At 35.2% G+C, this 23,185-nt stretch overlaps 1 protein-coding gene across 1 annotated transcript; it reads left to right on the forward strand.

Moving 5' to 3' along the window:
• Nucleotides 1-13,804: 13,804 nt before the first annotated feature.
• LOC113054526 (oligoribonuclease, mitochondrial-like) lies at nucleotides 13,805-17,385 on the forward strand. Its single transcript, XM_026220136.1, has 7 exons — nucleotides 13,805-14,071; nucleotides 14,646-14,729; nucleotides 15,513-15,590; nucleotides 15,677-15,788; nucleotides 16,426-16,534; nucleotides 16,669-16,722; nucleotides 16,878-17,385. The coding sequence occupies exons 1-7, from the start codon at nucleotides 13,841-13,843 to the stop codon at nucleotides 16,993-16,995; spliced, it is 786 nt and encodes a 261-aa protein (XP_026075921.1). The 5' UTR covers nucleotides 13,805-13,840; the 3' UTR covers nucleotides 16,996-17,385.
• Nucleotides 17,386-23,185: the final 5,800 nt, after the last annotated feature.

The raw sequence follows: 23,185 nt of genomic DNA on the forward strand, positions 1-23,185 counted from the left end.
TGCAAATTTTAGCACAGCTGTGAAACGTTGTAAAGACATTGCCATTTAGTTGAGCCAAACTCTCAAAACTCCTCTTGGATTCTAAAGATAGACACATTCACAGCACATTTAAGTGTCCACAATTACCAAAGCATTATGAATTTGACAAATAAAGCTCTAAATTAAAACGTGTTAAAAGACAGTTTCTGGGGTATATTTTAGTATATATTTAAGGCAGATGGAAGGAGATGGTGATGAAAACTACAACTATACTTGTGCAACAGTAAATAAAAACAAAATAAATCCTTTTCAAAACGTACAAATGAAATAAGAAATTTGCAAAACAATAATAATAGCTGTTCTTGTCTGATTATTTTTCTTGAGAACATCTTTTTTTTGTGTGTGAGTGTGTAATGAAGCAGTGAAGTGTCATTTAGAATCAACCTACTGCTCAGCAACAGCACAAAGCAATTAGAAGCACAACACAATATATATAAAAAGAAACGATTCAAAATTGCTCATCTACTGGCATCGTGTTGTTTTTTCCCTGCTGCACATATGGCAAGGGGAAGTCACGGAATGGAAATAAATCACTATGCAACCTTTAGTTGAGATGAGTTCAGCAACAGAGAGCATCACATGACAGCAGAATAAGACGATTTCTTCAAGATCATCTCTCCGCTAAACTGCTCAGAACGAGGTTAAGGGACCTGTGAGCCGCCGATGGTGTCGGAACTGTCAAACGAGAATGCTTGACTTTCCTGCTTAACCTTTTCGAGAGCAGGGCAAATAGAAACATTGTGGAGCCCTCGGAAAACTGTGGAAAAAAGAGATGGATCAGGTGACAGGGTAACTCAGCTTGGTTCATTCATCATTTCCTTTCAAAGAAAACTCAAGAATGAACAAATAAGCCGGCCCCCGTCTGAAGATTCACAACAGAGAGTTAAAATATATGAATCATTTCCAGTCTTAGTACGTCAAACAAAAAGTGTTTTATGGAACAAAAGAAATTACGGTATTTTTGCAGTATGCACATTGTTGCTGCATGACTGCGAAATACTGTCCCACAATCAGGATTTGCAATATTTGGGAAGTGTTATTTTCAATCCTGGGAAAGCCATGGGAATTTATAAAATGTTAAAAGGACAAGGAGAAGGTGTTTTTCTAGTTATGCTTGCAGTCTCTTGCTAGAAATATATATATATTTTTTTAATGATTTCAGAGCTGTGTGTGTTGCCCTCTTCATATGCAGAGTGCTTGTGCTTGCCTGTCTAATGTCACAGATGTCCTTAGTAATGTCCTAGAAAAATTACTTGGAAAAAAAATTACTTTTCCATGACCTTTTAACGTTTTATTAATTTCCATGGCTTTTCCAATATCTAATAAAATGGCAAAATGTCAGTAGAAAAAAATGAAAAGACAATTCATTAGTCAGAAAGTGTGACATATCCATTTTTTTTGTTTTAATTTATTAATTATCAAATGTTACTTCTGTTTTAAAGTACAAAACAGAATGCAGATTTGATCACTGGACACCACTCATATTCAACTTGAGATTTATTTCTAAAACTACATAAACATTACAAACTATAAAAAAAAACAATAAACCAATAATATTATATATATATATATATATATATATATATATATATATATATATATATATATATATATATATATATATATATATATATATATATATATATATATAATTATTGGTTTATTGGTTTTTTTTATTTAGTTAATGCTTCCTGTTCATTATCTTAAAAAAAAAAAAAAAAAAAACTGTTTTTGTCATTTTTAATCTAGTTAAGAAAAAAAAAGTCATAACATTCTTGTCAAATTGTGTATTGGGCCTATTTTGGCAGACTCAGTCATCCAGGTTTTAGTGCATACAAAGGAAACACTGGTTTGCTAATGATTTTACCCCTGTTCACGAGGGACATTTAGGATGATGGGCAGGTTCAGTATTGCTTTAACTATTTAACTATTTGCCTTGTGTTATTAATATCAGAGGCAGTTGAGCTGGTCGATGGCAAACCAACTTCTGACATTTTGTCTCTGAGATCTCCAAAGGACCCTCATAAAAATCAATATGCATGTCAATTTCACTGTTTTAGCTCCCATTGTTCTCTCTGTTGACCTGAAGAATCATAAATATCCCCCATCCAGCCTTTTCACAAAGCTGAAATTACTCATAAATGACTCATGCATTCCAGCTGAAAGAGTCTTTCATGGATTGATCATTTTTCACAGATAATGACTGTAATGGTCGACAGAAATGTTTTTGTAAAACTTCAGCTTTATTGCCGTGCTCTGCTTTAGAACTTGATTGCTTTTTGAATGAGTCTGTCCTTCTGTAACATCTTCTGCGGAATCAGGAAGAGGTTTAATTTCTGTTCCTTTGCATTAACTGCCCTGTTGATGATCGCTAAAACCTTTCTCAATCCCAGACCGCTATTGTTGGTGCTGGTGTAATGATTTCTTTAAAGAGGGATGTTTAAGGTTATCAACTCGTTCAGATGTGGTGAATTGATCTCGAAAAAATAAAGAGATTTCTTTAAATGAAAAGTCTTTTTGTGGCCGTATTTGCAGAGCGTAAATCTTTTAAACCTTTATTTGACTGTATAATTCATATTATGAGATTTAAATTCAAATGTTCTCTCCCTCAGGACAAACCTAATACTTGCATATGAGTCAAATAGTTGAAGTAGGATAAATTATTATTAAATAGCACCACAGAATGTCAACAGAGAAGAAAAAAACGAACTTTACAGAGCTAAAGCAGCCAAACAGCCACTTCCTCAATGGACGGCTTACTCACGCGTGATGAAAGCCGATGAGCTGCAAATCCCCGTCTCGTTCTCCTGATGAGGTCTGCCATACCTCACGGCATGATACCTGCTCACTAACCAAACGCTGACAATTACCATCTGTAATTAATTTTCATTTGTATTATGCACATGAAGACGGTCCAATAACTGTTCGTGATTGCACAATCACAGACTAATTAGGTTGACTTTATCAGCATTTAAAAAAAAGAAGAGACGGAGAGAGAGAGTAAGTGGGTGTTTTTCTTCGCCTTCTGGAAATTATTGAGTTCATAACATCTGAACAGCAGTTTGCTAACTATATATATATATATATATATTATTTTTTTATTATTATTTTTTTTTTTTTGCAAGCCAACACAATGGTAATTGTGAAACTTTAGTGAAAATATTGAATATATATTGTGAAAGCTATACTTTGAAATGACATTGCGTTCCATGATGGAATGTCTGTTTTTGCTTTGGTCTTTATGATGCTGCCCACTGTGAGTTTTGACACCACAGGTTTCCAGAAGGTTGGAGCAAGCAAACTAACTGGATAAGAGATGGTCAATTCGACCTGACCTAAAAAGCCTCAGCATCCATTTAAAAACCTCAAAAACCAGAGTAATATCAACTTACAGTGTAAATTGTCAATTGTGCATATCCAATATTTTGAATTTGGATTGTAGTAGAAAATAAAAGAAACTCCATACTTAACATTATTTCATTATTTTACATTTAACAGATTATACTTTCATGAAAACATTTGGAATTGGCTTGTAAAACTGTTATTAATACATAGGCTGAGTTTTTGTTGGATTTACACAGTTTTGACCAGCACGTGTTGCTAGCATGCACTTTTAAGCACTTTGAAATGGTGATCCTGTTGAGAAGCAATTGGTTCGAGTGATTCATTTTCGAAAAGCTTTGTTTCTCCATCATTCGTAATCAGCCTCACCACTTTCATTAGAACTTTTTAGAGAGGTGCATGTCAAAGTATGACGTGTCCGATGAAGATGTATAAAAAATTACAATCAATGCAAATACAGAGAAATGTGGTAGCTTCTAAAATTCACTGGCCTTATGTATGGAGAAATAAATGAGACATCACTCTCAAAGGTCTCAATTACATCTTTGACACAGCCTCTGATTCTGCTGACCCACAGATCAGCCATGCTCTGTTTGTGTATTTTATGTTCTACATAAATTATAAGCCACTGAGAAAGCACACAAGCAGATGCTCCATCAACAGCTGTTATTGACACGGGGCACTTTGCAACTAGACTTAAAGATAAATCACTGTGTGCTTATTGACATTTGGAAAATGCCAGCACGGGTCGACCTGCATGCTAGTGGCATGCATACAAATCTGTGCTTGTTCTAATCCAGTTCCCCTCAAGCATGTTTTACAGTTTCATTTCAGTCGAGGGATTTGCATGGATTCATTTGGAAGTCATCAATGACTGCGCAGATAAAAGAGTGGCATTTCCCTGAAATGCATGATGAAAACGGCACCAAATCTCGGAAAGATTCTCTATCATGCTGACTTTTAAAAATCTCCTAAATAAAATCGTTCAACCTCTTAAATTCCCTGTTGATTTAGGTGCTGTTCTTTTGAGCCTTTGGGTTTTGGGGGTTTAATTAAAGTAAAGGGTATTGGACATTTTAAAATGAAGGTTTAGCTTTTAAACGCCGGGTGAGAACTTGTTTTTAGGAATGAGTGCTGTGTTCGGGGCTTAGCCCACATGGAAAGAACCTTTATGTGGATATATGCGCATATATGAAACCTATATGCAGTGTATATGCACATATATGATAATATATATGCCACATATAGGCACAATTGAGGTGCATATATGTGCATATACAGGAAATATAGGTCTCCTGTATTGCTTCTTCATATCCACATATGAGCCCTATACATACAAGATATGTCTTCTATATAGCTAATGGCAGGATCTGGTCATTTTGTAGCTCATATCTCATTTTTGACTGTCAAACATAATGCCTAGCTCATATTTTCTATTATCAAGGCAAAAACTAAGAATTAACGAAAACAATTATGTAAGAACTTATGTTCTATGAAATTGGTATCACATGTAATTGGCATGTTATGGAATTTAACTATGGCAATAACATGATATATTAACTATGATATCTACACTTTTTCCAGAAACATTTACAAGGTCAGTTCTTTCTTGTATGAAGAGAGTGTAAAAGAAGGAAATGTATAACAAAATGATTTTTAATTTTACTATTATAGGTGAACATATAGGTGCATATATACGTGCATATATGTACCTATATAGGTATATATATGCATATATATATATATATGTGTGTACATATATGTACATATATGTGTACATGCATATGTGTGCATATATGTACATATATGTACATATAATATAGGAAAACGGCCAATTTTATATATGTCACATATATTAAAAACCTATATCAAAACCTATATTGAAACATATATGTTTATATAGGTTTTTTTTCCATGTGGGAGGCTATATTTTTTTAATGGACTGAGGTGAAAAAAATTCCTCACTGTCTGCACAGATGAACTTTTGGCTTGAAACAAAATTCTTTGAAAAAGGAAATTACCCGGGCTTCTGGCATCTAATTCCAAAGAATGGTTATACACTGGCAAATCTGCATTAAAAAAAAAAAAAAAAACTTCTAAAACAGTGTGGAAAAGTCACAAGTCAGTTTCAAATTGATTTCTAATATGAATTGTGGAAGTGCAGAATGAATCAAATTGGTTTCCATGGCTACATCTGGTGACTACAGTTCGAGATAATTGTTAAAACACCTGGTTCAATAGCATTTAAATGTCTGACTCACTCTGGATGATTCATTTATCTGATTCATGGATTCTTTTGAGTCACAACTCCCTGAGAGTCAGAGATTTTTGATGTTACTGTCGTTGTTGTTGTAACAGGATCCCCATTACCACTGATTTTACAACAGAGATCGTCAGTTGATTCTGATTGCATTTGATTCGTCATTCACTCAGTTTAAACTGTTACAGTTGAGTGATTCAATTCAGTTCAACTGAATCATTTAAAAGAACTTTTTCAAAGCAATGATATTTTGACATACACATTGTGTTTCTGAGACTGTTTCTAAACATAGATTTCATCTCAGCCCATGTAAATGTCAGGTTGATTTGTTTGGATGGTTCGTTTTACTGATTCACTGATTCACTGATTTGTTTGATTCAGAACTCCCTAATGAGACATGTCCATGCTCTTTATTTTGTATTACTTAAAACAAAGACTGCCAAATCTTGCATTTCTGATTGCATATGATTCGTCCATCTCACAGTTTAAACTCTTACAGTCAAGTCATTTAAATCATTTCTACACAGTCATTCAAAAGAACCACTTCAAAATATTAAACATCGTTTCTGTAGCCTGTGTTTGTTCCTTCAAAAACGAATCCAGATTTTGTAACAGGCCATGTGGATGTCAGTATGACCTTTGGGTAGTGTGTCTGTGTGTCAGCGCCGGCCAAGAGAGTCTGTTTGTACTGTGGGTCACGGTCGCTCTGTTGGGCTAAACATGGGTTTAATTGTGCATCAAAGCGGATTATAGGACTCCTGGCCATATGATCCACCATGGTGTGGATCAGATCAGTACAGGAAGGCTGCTTCCAACTGTATAAAGTGAGCATTCAGGAGCCTCTGAGCAAAGCACTGAATAATTCCTGTGCCATATGAAAAACTGCAAATTAATGTGACCGCTAACAGCAAGCTTTCTCCAGATATTATAAAACTCCTTTTTCCAAGGCGATTATTCCTGTAATACATTTACTGCATGTCAGTCCAGATAAATGTGTCTGCTATATGGCTGCTTAGTAATTTGCAGAGTTTTATTAGTCATTTTTTTATCTGATTTGGGGGAAATTGGTGAAATTATGTGAAATTGATTTAAATATGATTAAATAAACATAGCTGAGAGAAATGTGGTGTTATTGGTAGCTGAAAGCATGGACAAATTAGACCCATAGACTCTTATAAATAAAGTTCTTCTCTGCATCTATGTTCTTATGAAAATACATTAACATCCATGGAAACTTTCCATTTCACAAAAGGTTCTTTATAGTGAAAAACGTTTCTTTAGATTTCTTTAATGTTATTTACACTTTGATTAAAATTGGTTTTAAGAATTATTTACTGAAAGGTTCTTTGGGGTATCCAAAATGGTCCGAAAAACCTTTCTGGAACCTTTTTTTTATGTATGTAATTGTATGATATTATATATAATAATATTGCATAATAAACAAATATGCAATGCATTTGTAGAATTAATGAATGCCAAATGCTTCTGTGGAAAAGTTTTGTGGAGTTCTGCAAGCCCAGATTCCACTCAATTTATGGATTGATATTTTTTCCCAGCTATAAGGAAGCTGCATGCAATATTTTTTTAGGCAAACAACATTTTTATAGTTCTTCCCATGGTCTCTCCCATGGTTCTCAGTGGAAAAGGCAGGAGATGCTGGAGTACTTTAAAACAAAATATAAAAAAGACCAGGTTGTTCGGTCAAAGGTACCATTGATTTTTACTGACTTAAACACCCAAGAAAATGATGTTTGGAGTATTAAGCAATGCCCAGAATGGCCCTAGATCATGTTACAGTATGAAATAATCATGAGTCATGTAGCAAAGCTGTCTTTAAAGCATCTTCCATCAGTATTTCAGCAGTAACAGGTTTCCAGAAAACCACTAAACAATTTATCAGATTGGATTTTCATGTTTCCCAGGAAACCCCAGACACTGGCACAGGTTAAGATGAGCGACATAAACCTGCGTCGACTGTTTTCATGATGACTGTTACAACCACACGGTCTTAGAGAGAAAAGCTTATTTTCCACAACATCACAGATGTCTCATCAATATAAAAAATTCTTCTCTAACATGTAAATATTAATAAATCACAGAGCAGGTGAGTTAAGTGCATTTGGTTTTCTCCTTCAACATTTCTCCTCCAATCAGAAGTGCTCATTTTCATTCATGTGGCATCCAGATAAACTAAACAAATAATTCAGCTCCGGTATTTGGGATTTGGTGAAAGGCCTTGCCCTCACCTCAGGTGCACAATCACAGCAGACACCACCGGATGAGTGATTAGACGCCATGCATGATTTGACCTTCAGGCTTTGTGTTGGCAATCTTTAAAAAAAAAAAAAAAAAAAAAAAGAGCGTGACATGATCTTTTGATCTCCCTCCCTGTCTCAGCTTACACAACAATGCTTTATGTTTTTTTGATTTCCCGCACATTCAAGATTCACTCCCTCTGAATAGAAAACAGCTTTGAATGATTCTTTTCAGAGGGTTTTTACATTTAGCTCTTGATATAGTTTTATTTTTGCTCTGCTAAGACAGTGAAGTGATTGATTCAGTTCACCAGACTATAAAGGGTGCTTATGAGCAACTGTACTAAATGATCATCACAGGTTATTGCGTTCAATACAAATACTGTTTCAGTCCCACGACTGTGGGTAATTCTTTTTAATCTTATGCTTGTTGATGGTATTTATTTATTTATTTATTGGAAAATTAAACAGTACCGCAGTTACTTTTTAGCAGCTGCAAACTATAGGCCTATGATGGGAATCCCTTACGAAAGAAAAATATATTTACCAATATATTTCTTAAAATATATTGTGATATATTGTAATATATTATTTTACCTTTTTATTTTCTAATATTTTATATATTTGAATAAATTTAATAATATATTGATGATACATATATTATATAATATATTGCAAAATATACAAATGATTGCCGCTTTCAATATATTGCAATATATATAGGAAAAAATAAATATATATAAGAATATATGCCTAATATATTACATGATATTTTCCAATATACTGCAATATATTTTTTTGTTTCATAAGGGATGACACTCACTACCATGAGGTTTCTTGTCAAAAATGTTAGCCTTAACTTTTTCCTTTTTTTTTTTGTATGTGCACACACACCGTAATGTTTTGACTCATAAGAGCAATTTGCACTTGAATTGGACCACGCTGGTGACTTTGTATTTTTGTTTACTCAGCCTGCAAAAGGAACTCATTAGAAATACTCTTCAAGCCATTATTTTGTGGTATATGTCTTATTATTGCATCACATTCAACGCAGACAGCTCAGGTGAAATATGATTTTTAGGCGCTGAAGCTTCAGCGGGGGGGAGCGCCACTCATGAAAAGCAATGCAAGAAACACTGACCCACAATGTCAACACAGACAGCTTGACAGCCGATCAGAACAATTACATATTGCCATTATTGCACTGAAAACATTTTTTTTTTTTTTAAAGAATAGAGGTTTTAGGGGGAAAGGACTTATTATTGGGATAGTTTACCTAAAAATAAGAATTCCGTCATCATTTACTCATCTCATTTCAAACCTCTATGGCTGTATGTGGTTATTTTCCTCACACAAAGCTATTGTGTAATTTAGTGAATTTTTTTAACTATCAGTGGAGAGCTGAACCAGCATTTCAAGAACTATAAACAGCCTTCTTGCAAAAATGTTTAAAGATAAAAGATCAACACATCAACTTAAAACCATTACACCACATCCACCCTTCGTGGAGTACTCGGCAGTGAATGCAAACGCACTGCAATCACACCTTACAGTAAGGTGCATATCCAACTCCCTGAAAATCAATCATTTGGGATTGTTGGTTTTTATTTTACTGTTTTAAAGGGTTCCCATGACCTTGCACCTTGTATTCTTTGGAGTGGAAAGCACTTCAGACTTCAGCCTGTCGATTTTATGATTTTAGAAATAAGTTGTGGCCGAAATCATCCAGGTCAACAGAGACTTAGAATTGGGAACTTCAGGCATTTATTCAGCAGGAAAGATGTGGTTTTAAAATAAATGTCTCCATCATTTTTATATGTGCAGTGGCTGTTCGTGACAGTGGCAGTTTGTGGGTGAGCTGATATGTGCTGTGGATGATATCAGACGGCCTGCATTAGTCTGTCCACTTTCCTTCCTCTTATCTGGCAAGAGTTCAGAAGTGACAGATGCATTAGGACATGCACTAGTAGCTTTCAAGAGCTTAAATCCATTTGCTGGATTATCACTTGTGCCCCTGTGTAATGACATGGCTCAACCCCAAACATCTTCCAGGACGTTGGACATGAAGGTTTTTTCTTTTTAACACGACCTGCATGGCCCTTTTTAAAACACCGACGCTGCTAATATTAGCGTTTTTCATCAAGTGTACAGAGTTGAACTATTCTAATGTACATCTAACTCCATCCTGTATCACCAAACAGTCAGGCATGGCACTGACAATGCCAAAGTCACGGGTTCCATTCCCAGGGAAAGCAATGACTAATTAAATGTATTCCTTGAATGCAATGAACTGTAAGTGGCTTTGGATAAAACCATCTGCCGAGTGCATAAATGTAAATGTATTCATTTCAGAATCTGGGTACAGTTTTTATGGAGGTCTAATTAGATTCAATACAATTATCCAAAAATCACATTATGAAAAAAAAGCATAAAATAATTTTTAAAAACTGTTCATAAAAACTTTTCACAGAAATTATTCATATTAAATACTGTTTCAATTTTATGTATACATAAACATAAACATTTGATTTATTTTGACATTTAAAAAAAAAGAAGTGTGGATGGAAAAATCTCAAATATTCAGGGTTGTTAAAGTTAACAAACTAAAACTAAAATCATTAAAAAAAAAATTACTTGAAATAAAATAGTCACTAAAATAAAATAATATACGTATATATTGTTTTCAATTATTTCATTTTCATTTTAATCTAGTTTAACTAAATAAAGGCCCACTAAAATAACTGATTAAATTAAAATGGAAATCTCAATAAATTATAATGTTGTGAAAAGTTCATTTATTTCAGTAATTGAACTCAAATTGTGAACGCGTATTAAATAAATTCAATGCACACAGACTGAAGTAGTTTAAGTCTTTGGTTATTTTGATTGTGATGATTTTGGCTCACTTTTAACAAGAACCCACCAATTCACATCTCAACAAATTTGAATATGGTGACATGCCAATCAACTAATCAACTCAAAACACCTGCAAAGGTTTCCTGAGCCTTCAAAATGGTCTCTCAGTTTGGTTCACTAGTTCACTAGACTACACAATCATGGGGAAGACTTCTGATCTTACAGTTGTCCAGAAGACAATCATTGACACCCTTCACAAGGAGGGTAAGCCACAAACATTCATTACCAAAGAAGCTGGCTGCTCACAGAGTGCTGTATCCAAGCATGTTATCAGAAAGTTGAGTGGAAGGAAAAAGTGTGAAAAATGAGCTTTATGAGGATCGTCAAGCAAAATCGATTCAAAAATTTGAGTGAACTTCACAAGGAATTGACTGAGGCTGGGGTCAAGGCATTAAGACGTGTCAAGGAATTTGCTGAACCACGGACATCGTCAGAGGCATCTTACCTGGGCTAAGAAAAGAAGAACTGGACTGTTGCCCAGTGGTCCAAAGTCCTCTTTTCAGATGAGAGCAGGATTTGTATTTCATTGGGAAACCAAGGTTCTAGAGTCTGGAGGAAGGGTGGAGAAGCTCATAGTCCAAGTTGCTTGAAGTCAAGTGTTACGTTTCCAAAGTCTGTGATGATTTGGGGTGCAATGTCATCTGCTGGTGTTGGTCCATTGTGAAAACCAAAGTCACTGCACCCATTTACCAAAAAATTTTGGAGCACTTCATGCTTCCTTCTGCTGACCAGCTTTTTGAAGATGCTGATTTCATTTTCCTGCAGGATTTGGCATCTGCCCACACTTCCAAAAGCACCAAAAGTTGGTTAAATGACCATGGTGTTGGTGTGCTTGACTGGCCTGCAAACTCACCAGACCTGAACCCCAGAGAGAATCTATGGGGTATTGACAAGAGGAAAATGAGAAACAAGAGACCAAAAAATGCAGATGAGCTGAAGGCCACTGTCAAATAAACCTGGGCTTCCATACCACCTCAGCAGTGCCACAAACTGATCACCTCCATGCCACGCCGAATTGAGGCGGTAATTAAAGCAAATGGAGCCCCTACCAAGTATTGAGTACATGTACAGTAAATGAACATACTTTCCAGAAGGCCAAGAATTCACGCAAAAACTAATTAAAACGCTCGGACTGAGCATTTTGATTGGAAGTACATGTCTTGGTCCTACGCCTTCCACAGAATATAAAATATAGATAAATACATTTAGACCACTTAACTTAATGGTTGCTATAGGGATGTGAAGAGACTTTCAACCAGCATAAGAAAAAAAAATTCTGAAGACAATCACCTATAGCACCTTTAACATAAGTGCAAAACCAACATCACCTGATGAAAGTCTCAAGAAATTGACTCACAAAACATACTTCCAGAAGTGCGCAAAAGCCTCGTAGCTTTCAAAATCACTTATGTTTTTGTCGGCCAAAAATATTCTTCCCACTTACAACACACTCAATAATAGTGCAAATCTCTTTAACATCTATTTGAGATATTCCAAGAGGTGTTTGCCCGTTGAAATGTGAGTGCCTTACTTCCAGGACATTAATGCTCTGACTGCAATTGAATAACAGAAGAAGTCAATATTAAGGGGTTATCTTGCCCTGAACTCAGGTTACCTACTGTTTCATCATTATTATTATTTTTTTCAATTCGCTTGTTTGAATTGGTGCATGTGTGTGTGTGTGTGTGTGTGTGTGTGTTTGCGCGAGAAAGAAACTGAAGGAGAGGAATAATGAAGCCTGTCTTCGCATCATGAGGCCTTTCCCATGCCGCATTACTCTAGTGCCATCAGACGGCGAGGGAGGCCATCAGCAGCGGTGCATCTCTACAACTCTGCTAATTACTCTCCTGCATTTATTAGACCACAACCATCAGAGACAGAAGAGGAAAGACATCATCTCCAGTCTAATTCTCTCCCTCTCTCTATCTATTTCCCGTCAGACTTTGGTTTGAATGAGGCCGCTCGCTTTTATCACACAGATTACTTCACAGGGTGACTTCAAGCCATTAAATTCTTATCCGTGTCAGAGCTGAAATATGATGTTTACGGGCCTGTGTGGCTATTAGTGTTGGAGTTGAGATCTCATATCCACGACAGGCTCGGTAGACACTACAGAATTGATTAGGTGACCATGTCACTTGATTTGAACGTGAAAGCTGTATTACACGCCAAATGATGTACACTGAAATTGATGTCTGATTATTAGAGTATGTGTGGCTGGGCACAAATGAAGCAATATCTCCACCTGATAACATTATGTCAAAGATAGAGCCCATTAAATACTAAATTAAACATTTCAAACCTAAACTTTGGACTTTTGGATGTCAGGATATAGAATGATATACCCATCTGTATGGAATATGCCATAATTTCCACGTTGCTGAATTTATTCAGCTCCAGTGATGGTCCATCTGCGCCACCTCATGGCCGACGTGCGTCACTGCATCTATATTAATATAGTGAATGTTTTGTCCATGTGGAGTCAGATACAGTTTTAAATAGTGCAATTTTAATATTGTGCAATGTTAATATACAGTTTACATGTAACTACCATACGTTTTAACATAAGTCTTTAAATAGATAAAATTAATATATTATCTATGTTTTATATATTCATTTTAAGACCTAAAGAAAAACAAAAACAATAAAAATACTACTACTTTATGTATTGACACACAGATTCATATTATGATTTCTTCTAAACCGTATTATCTATGTGTGTGTGCGTGTGTGTGTGTGTGTTTGTGATTTATATTATAATATATCTATTAAAATAACATGTATTATGATTTATATTAAAACTTGTAATTAATATTATCTATATGTGTGTGTGTGTGTTCTAAATTAAAACAAAATATTTAACATTTATATAAAGAGTTAAATAAAAAAACTAAAACAATAAAAACATTAAAGTTATCATTTCTATAGACCCCTTTTGTTTCCATGGAGTTCACTTATCTGCCGCTGAACTGCCTTCACTGTTGCACCACGTTGGTATTTACGACACTTTCCTTTGGAAAACGGCAATATGCGTGAACACATGTTGCGCGCGGTATGTGTTCCTGCATTCAGAGTCTTGACTCGAGTTTGTGTGGCATCACAGCCGTTTAAAGCACCCCCGCCGTTGTTTACCGCCCAAAACTTCTCTCTCTTCAGCCCATGTACCTCTGTGCTCTTTAAGGGTTTGATGTCAAGACGACCTCACGGCAGGAAGATGTCTCTGTCTTTGGCCCAGCGGATGGTCTGGGTAGATCTGGAGGTAAACAGCAGCCGACCAACACAATAAACAGGACAATACATTGTTTAAAAGATCGAACTGTGTCGCTGTTAAGTAAAAAAAAATCTATATTTTTTTTCAACGAAACGTTAGCGTTAGGCCTTCATGACAAAACACGCCTGTACGATCAAGTTTGACAGCTGGTATTATGCTGAATGAATTTGAATGGTTTTTTTTTTTTCGAAATATACAGTATGTGAACGATTCAAAATGATAATTGCATAAATATAAAAATAAAAAAAAATAAACGATCGGCTTATATAGAAATTCCAGCACATTCTATTCATGTCAAAACCTCTTTGGACAATATTTTGAATGGTCACTGCTGCTGAGGACCAGCTGACCTGCTTGTTTACCAGTTTTTGCATTATTATTATAGTCTTTGACTATTATATTAATGCAAAAATTAGACACATGGTCTTTGATTTTAGCTCCAACCTACGCAGGAATTTTTCAGTATTTACAGTTAAATTTTTGGCTGATCAGTGAATGTGAAGTTATGGGATTGACTTGTTTTCAGAGCTGCATATTAATGCGACTGTACTTCCTGTTTCAGATGACAGGGCTGGATATAGAGAAGGACCGGATTATTGAGATGGCTTGCATCGTTACAGATTCGGACCTTAACGTCATTGCAGAGGTGGGGATTTTTTTTTTTTATAACCATTGCATAAAAGTTTACTGACAGAATTTGGTATCTTTTTTTATAATCATTAGTTGAGTGAAAAGCAAAGTACTGTGGAATCAATATAAATATAATAAATACAAAATGAATCAGAACATGGATCATACTTACCCCCTTCACACTAAATTTGAGATCCTTCCATCAGAGCAAATATTTAAAAGTCCCATGGACTAATATATATATATATATATATATATATATATATATATATATATATATATATATATATATATATATATATAATTAAAATTCTTTGTTCCAATGGTGATGAGTATTTTTTTTATAAGTACATTTTAAAATATTTTTGTTGTTTTTATTTAGGGTGGCTATTGATTGATTGATTCACTGTTATACCTGGAATTAAGTTTTAGAGTTTAGTTAGCTTAATTCTTATCACGGCTGTTTTTCCATCCTGTGACCAATAGAATGGACAATAAAAGTTTAAACAGATGAATGAATAAAACATTATAGCCTCGCAATGGAGAAAAAAAGACTTCAACCTAAATTTAAATTTTAGCAAAAAAATTTCTTCCAGGTAAAATCCAAATATTGATGACTTCTTCACTACAAATTTGTCCAATCGAATAGTGTCTAGAATGAGAATGTACCTCTCCTAAATACCACCTGCATGTAATGTCATATATGTCTCACCCCAAATGAAATTACGGCAGTGCAAGACAAATGTCTTTTACACTGGGCCTTTAAAGCTATTGCATTGTTGGTTGTTGTTGTTGTTAGGGGCCAAATCTGATAATCAACCAACCAGACGAGCTGCTCGATGGCATGTCAGACTGGTGCAAAGAGCATCATGGGAAGGTGAGGACAGATTGATGCACCTGTAGAGTGTTCCTGTGTGTGTTTGAAGTGTGTGTGTGTGATTGTGGTCCTGTTTGATGTGCCAGTCAGGGTTGACTCAGGCTGTGAGGGACAGTCACATCAGTCTCCAGCAGGCGGAGTATGAATTCCTGTCTTTCGTCCGGCAGCACACTCCACCCGGACAGTGTCCTCTCGCAGGTAACCAACCACACCAGCTGCTGTTGTTTCTTTTGCATGTTGTAGGTGTAAAATATTTTGGAATTGAATAAAAAAGCTAAAAAGGTTATGTGACTTTTGTTCTCACAAATGTGACTTTACATTTCCCAATTCTTAGTTTTTCTTCATAGTTAAAACTTGGAATTAACTCAAACTCAAATCTGACAGTTCTGATGTTTCTTTTCAGAATTCTTATCAGTTTAAATCTTGCTCTTTTGAATTTTCTCAGAATTTCTTATAATAAAATGGGTAGTGCTGACTTTTTATCTCACAATTTTGACTTTTTTTTAATTGCAAGTTCACATCTGCCAATTAAGACATAGTTCTTCAGAATTGCAAGCTATAAACTTGCATTTGTTAGTTTGCATTTCGCAATTCAGACTTTTTGCTTAGAATTCTCACTTGCAGTTTTGACTAATAAATTATTATTCTGCCACAAGTCATAAAAGTGATTGTGGCCCCCCACACACCTTTTTTAATTATTCAGATTCCTTATCATTCAGACTTCTCTGAATACAGTTAGGACTCTTAAGTTCTGGAAAAAAAACCTCTGAATCTCGAGAAGAAGAAAAAAAAAGCTCTCTTCTGCCTCATAGTTTTTGTGGTTCTTCGTCCACAGGGAACTCCGTTCACGCCGATAAGAAGTTTCTGGATAAGTACATGCCACAGTTCATGCGACATCTGCACTATCGCATCATAGATGTGAGCACCATTAAAGAGCTCTCCAGGTGTGTTCCCTATTTAGGTTTAATCAGATGACTGAACGTCCACTGTTGCCACATTAATGCTTGCAGACGTGCTTCAGCATGAACTAGAGAGACTATTTTTAAAAGTACTTCTTTTTTTTAATTCTGTTGCCTAGACGATGGTATCCAGAGGAGTACAGTGTCGCACCGCAGAAAAAAGCATCGCACAGGTCTGTGTGCATCACATGGGCTTTTAACAGCTGGATTATAGAATGCCACGTTTAGCATAGCAAAGGATCCTTTGATGTACTTCATAAATATTTAAAACTAAGAAAAACAGTTTTGTCTAATCTCAGAATGATGTCGTGTCCGTTTGAATTTTCAGAGCGCTGGAAGACATCCAGGAGAGCATCAAAGAGCTGAAGTTTTACAGAGCTAATGTTTTCAAAGTGAAGGAGAAGAGAAAAATAGTTGAAAATGGTGATAAGAAATCTGAGAGATAATCTCCAAGCCGATCTGGGGTGGCTTTAGGATCTTGTTCCGAATTCTCATATTTGGAGGAAAGCCTCTGTGAATACTCCAGAGAATGATAGAGCAAAGCTTCAAGTTGACGTCCCCACTGTTTGTTTCCTGTTTCATTTGTTGACTGCAAATTAGTAAAAAAACAAAAGAGAGAAAATCCAAAAAGTTAAAAATGATGCAAATAACTCATTGTTATGACCAAGTAACTTTTTATCCCTTGTGTTCCACTTTAGAAATCTGATTTGTTTCTGGATCGTGTCAGTGTATAGGTAATGAAACAAAAGTGTGATTGCATAAGTTCTGTCTGAGATTGGTTTCATTACATCCATTGTTTTTCTGAAATAAAAATCTTTTGTTGTGATTTTGCTGAAGTGTTGTTGCTGGCCTGTACTTCCAGTAAGCTGAACCAGACTGCAGATGGCAGTACACGGTCAGTTAATGTCTGGAGTTAATGTTAGTGGGATTATTTGGTAATTCTTTTTTGAAACCTTCTATTCAATATTCGTGTGAAAGGATATTAAATGGGAAAAATATCTATTTTTCATTATCCGCATAACCACTAGCATGCTGCATCTTGATATAATGGCATGATGCTGGAATCAAGTCTTTCTCTTTATGGCTGGTGGACTGACAGCAGGGTTGAGTGATGTCATCTGACACGGAAAGTTGTTTGAGGTGTGAAGTTACTTCAAGTTATGAAGACTAAAAATATGCAATTTGGTCTAAGAGTTAGACAAAACAATCTAATTTAATTGAGATGCCATTGCTTCTTTAACTCCATCGATGTTGGTAAATGTTGCTCTTAAAAGTCACTTGGTGTTTTATGCCGTATTAATGTTGCAGGGAGTTCTGGGACCTTAGATCCTGTTTGGTTGGAGCAGTCCAAGCAAGGATCGCACATTTGATTCTACAAGTGAAACTTTAAGTAGAGAGACACTGGGCCATTGCATAAACCATGAGCTGTAGCTGGTGAAAAACTTGTCTCCTCTTCCTCCCTCAGAATTGTTCTTCCAGAGCGTGAAGAATATCTTCATTAGTGTTCGGGACAAACTGCTTATATATGGACATCCCTTTGTCTCTGAGTGTTTGCTCTAGTTTTACTAGCTTTTCTATTTGCAAATTGAGAAAAATTGCAAGCAATTTCTCACAAGAACCAACAATATTTGCAGTACACAATACCAATGTTCAAGTGAATGATAAAGTAGAAGCGTGTTAATTATATAAAGCCCCTTTGCTGTTGTGGATTATGTAAGAGGTGTGTCTTCAGCAGCTTCTTTAAAGTTCTGATCTCAGATCAGATTGATCACCTCCGACTCAGAGGAATGGAGAGATGAAAGGATCTGCAAAGCTGCTTTTACTTCATTATGAGGAAGTCACCAAAAACCATTTTCAATTTCCACAAAGCACTTTTAATTATTTGGAAAACCAGCTATATACTTGTCCTCTTGAAAATCCAGAACTCAATAACCAACAATATAACATTAAATTTGTTTTTTATTAATTTCCAAAGGACCATATAGAGAGCTCTTTGCTGCACCTTATGTAAAATGGAAAACAGAAATCCCTTTATTTTTAATTGTCTACAATCTCTGACAAGTAAATGTCAATTGCAGAAGAAAGAGGTACAGTTTTCTTGGGTCTGTTGGAAGTATCGCTGCTTCATCCTGCAGGTGCACCAAGACAAGACTTCAACCAGCTTTTTCCAGTTCAGGTAGATGCCTTTTCCAAAGCGCTCCTTCAACTAATCATGACTGTTTTTCATGCAACAAATTTGATTAATGTTCTATAAAATGTAGAAAAGTAATGATGTGTGATTATTAGTAATTGTTTCTTCTGAAGTGGCTTGCTATACTTGGCTCTGATCATTTCGGAATGGTTCAGCATACAAAGGATTTCCTAAGGGTGCCTGATGACTCAAATTAAGAGATAATTAAGACTTTTGGAGTGAATTAATGTTTCTTATACACATGAGTATAAATATTCTCCATGCACCAAGCAGAAAGTGGGTTCGTTGGACCTTAATGATACAGTAGTTTTCAAACTATTAAAAATATACTTTGCCTATTTATGGATTCTTAGTTGGTTACTCTACTATTTCTGATGTTTGTATTCATTCAAGAGCAGAAAGAAGAAAGTCTGGATCATGACAATGGACTAAGAACAGATCAATCCATCATGAATTCATAACCCTGAACCAACAGGTGCTAACATAATTACTGACGAAGCCTAGTAATTTATCACTTTTATTCTGACAGGCTCCTACATTCATTAAAGGTAAATTTAATTTATGCTCAGAAAAATAGCTCCCATTTACGCTAATTTAATTACCTGCCAATTATCAGCAGTTGAGTTGGTTTTAGTTAGACCTTAATATCACTGAATGCTCCTCGTGTTGATGTTTATGTATTCAAACTATCCAAAAATAATACAGCTCATGTCTGCATAGCTATAACTGCACACTTTTGTGTTATTTTTCATTATGTGAGACATTTTTTGTCTCCTGAAGCCCTGACACAGATGAGATACGGATCAGATCTGCTTTGATCAGAACTCTAAATCAAAGGTGAACTCTGAACATGAATCTCACTGACGTTAGTGACACATGTCAGGTGAGATAAAGTGTGTTTTTATAGCTTTCGTTTACATTTCACCCACTTGTATGGGGGAAAACAAATCCACATTTCAGACTTGATTAGGATGAAATATTCTAAATCTGGATTTGGTGTTCAAATGACACAAAGAAGAGCAAGTTTCATAAAGTTTTGAGCTAAATCTCACTAATTTACAAGTACACATATAGGCTATTTTTGCTAAATAGTATGCTGACATGCTACTTTGTGCATACAGTGCTCCAGATTTACAAGTACAATAAGATCTGTGGATATTTAATGACTACAAGTACCACAAAAATATGAGTTTATGTTTGATAAATCTAATTATCATTTTATAATCTTTATACAGCAACTTGTTTCATGTTATTTTATAAAATAACATGAAACGTATAGTACATACCGTACAGTATTCATTCAGTAAGTATGAAGCTAGTTTTCCACTCTGAACGTAGCTGAATGTAAGTAATCATAATTTGAGCTGTTTGGCTGTATATATGGGATGACATTTAGCTGGAAAATGAGTCTTAAGCACCATGAATTTCTGCATCAATCATTTGTCTTTGTAAACCCATTCCAGTAGAAGCATGCTAGCATTAAAGCATTTAGCTCTATTATGTTGTCAGTCAGCACTGATGTCAGCACTGTTCTTCAATCCAGACCTTTATGAGAAGAGTTTATCCAGTGGAGCTGCACAGGCCCAAGTGCCACTAGATCATTCCACCTGCAGACTCAGACTATCAAAAAAAAGTTCTGTACTTGACAATATAGACACACATTGTCAGTAGAAGCAGATACTTTTTAATAGAAAATATAATTTGTACATACAGTGTAACCAGCATTTAATACACAATTAACATTTGCAAATATTATATTATTTGAAAAAAAAAAAAAAAAAACGTTATTTCCAGATTTTATCTACAGGAAAGGCTTTGATGTTTACATCTGGAGTGACTTACAATGATCAAATCTGTTTACAATACTCAAAACCTTCCTTTGAAATATGACCCAAAGTTTCAGCATTGCAGCTGATTTAAAGTGAAGCTTCATAAATAACAGGTATAGGTTCTGGGTGAAAAAATTGTTGAAAAAGGCAGGGGGAGGGGGGGACAGGAGCACCACGGAAATAAAAATGGCGGGAGCCTGAGGGAATTTTCCTTTAATGAAAGGAAAAATAGGCCATGTTACGTGCTAAGTGAGAACGGGATTAGATGTGCAGAGAACAAGAGAAGTTGAAAGGAACAGGTCATGTGGTTATTCAAGGTTGTTCTTTTTGGAAACCTTTGCAGAAGTCTGACAAAGTGTATTCAAACAAATTCAGATTTAGACTTTCTGGTCATTTTAAATTTAATGAGGTAAACCAGGTCAGAAAATGATACCTCTGATGACAATGCAAGGATTCATTGGGCTCAAATTGTGAAAAAGTGGTTCAGGGAGCATGCCACATTATTTTCACACATGGATTGGCCACCACAGAGTCCAGAGTCAGACCTTAACCCCATTGAGAATCTTTTTTTTTTTTTTTTTTTTTTTTAAAGTGAAGAAAAAAAAAAAAAATCTTTTGGATGTGCTGGAGAATGTGGATGTGCTGGAGAAGACTGCGCAGCGATCTGACTCTTCCATCATCAATACAAAATCTTTGCGAAAAATTACTGCAACTCTGGACAGGAATAAATGTTGTGACATTGCAGAAGCTTATCAAAATGACACAATGCCACAGTTGGTTTAGGCAGATGGTGGTGTAATGGTGTGGGGGATATTTTCTTGGCACACTTTGGGCCCATTAGTACCAGTTGAGCAATGTTTAAACGCCACGGCATACCTGAGTTTTGTTGATGAGCATGTCCATCCCTTTATGACTACAGTGTACCTATCTTCTGTTGGCTACTTCCAGCAGGATAATGCACCATGTCACAAAGCTCGAATCATCTCATACTGGTTTCTTGAACATGACAATGGGTTCACTTTTCTCAAACGGCCTCCACAGTCACCAGATCTCAATCCAATAGAGCAGCTTTGGGATGTGGTGGAACGGGAGATTCGCATCATGGATGTGAAGAATGTTTCCAAAACCTTGTTGAATCTATGCCATGAAGAATTAAGGCAGTTCTGAAGACAAAAGGGGTCCCAACCCTGTACTAGCGAGGTGTACCTAATAAAGTGGCCAGTGAGTGTGTCTGTGTGTGTGTGTGTGTGTGTGTGTGTATGTATATATATATATATATATATATATATATATATATATATATATATATATACATATATATATATATATATATATATATATATATATATATATATATATAGTAATTTAGTAATATAACATATTCCTATGTAATGGTGATGAATGGGAACCCAGATTGACTGATAGTGATCGAATCATATTATATATTTAAAAAATATTTAAAATTAAACATTGTATAAAGTACATAATGTGGTCACAGATGGCACTGTTTCCTGATGATGTGCCTCAGGGAAGTAGGGAAGCTCATTTTTCCTTAAGACCAATAATTGAAGCCATGGCAGGTAACAAAGGCAGGTGTCCTTCTGATCAAAGCAGGACATTTAGAGAATTAAAGTGATCTTATGCTAGACTTCTTACAAAGGCCTGGCAGGCTCTTTGTGTCTTTCTTCTTTTCTTTAAATACAACAGCCTCTGAAGGTCACCTCAAGCATTAGAGAATCACTGCTCTTTTCCTCGTGTCTTTGGGGGCTTTGAGGGCTTTGGGGCCAGAGGAATACATTTTTTTTATTTGGAGCGTAATCTGCAGCTGGTGGGTCTGACTCACATCTGTTTTCCCTCAAATCAACAGATCTTGTTTGCGTTTATATGAAAGTCCTAAATGATACCACCATAGTCCCTAACCTAATGGTTAGATAGGAGCAAGCTTTTAATTAGATAAATTGTTTAGATTGCAACAGGCAAAGAAGAAAAGCACAAATTAATTATGACTGGTTGCAAAACACAACCCCTAAGATAATAAATTATACATTTACTTGAAGCAAATGACAATTTAATAAGCAAACATATTTCAGAATATATATTTTGAATTAATGTCATTGACATATTGCTTTTCCTATTCTTCTTATTAGATATTTTTCTTATATTATTACATGAATGTACTTTTTTTTTTTTTTTGTTAAATTCAGCGATTAAAACCAGGGATCTTTTAGTATAATTATGATTCTATTATAGTTTTAATCAATAGTTTTAATTGGTTTTAATTTTTTTGTTTTCATTTTAATTTTCATGTTTTAGTAATTGTGTTTTTGTAATTTTTCATATTTTTTTGTATATATCTATATAGTTTTCATTATTTAATTTCTTTTATTTCAGTTTTAGTTATGTGTGTGTGTGTGTGTGTGTGTGTGTGTGTGTGTGTGTGTGTGTGTGTGTGTGTGTGTGATTTAGATTTTGTTTTTCAGTTTTGCATCATGAATTTTGTTTAATAATTTTTAGATTTCTAATTATTTGATTTGCAATTGTGTGAATATATATAATTATTAACTAATTATATCATTATTTATTTATTACTTACTGCCAAAAAAAAAAAAAAAAACT

This window comes from Carassius auratus, chromosome 35 (genome assembly GCF_003368295.1).
Source record: "Carassius auratus strain Wakin chromosome 35, ASM336829v1, whole genome shotgun sequence".
Taxonomy (NCBI): Eukaryota; Metazoa; Chordata; class Actinopteri; order Cypriniformes; family Cyprinidae; genus Carassius; species Carassius auratus.

What these genes read in the sequence shown, in the direction of transcription:
- LOC113054526 (XM_026220136.1), top strand. Translation starts at nt 13,841, where the DNA reads ATGCGTGAACACATGTTGCGCGCGGTATGTGTTCCTGCATTCAGAGTC. An exon ending in ACCTTAACGTCATTGCAGAG is followed by an intron (nt 14,730 to 15,512) that starts GTGGGGATTTTT and finishes TGTTGTTGTTAG; the next exon opens with GGGCCAAATCTGATAATCAA. An exon ending in CGGACAGTGTCCTCTCGCAG is followed by an intron (nt 15,789 to 16,425) that starts GTAACCAACCAC and finishes CTTCGTCCACAG; the next exon opens with GGAACTCCGTTCACGCCGAT.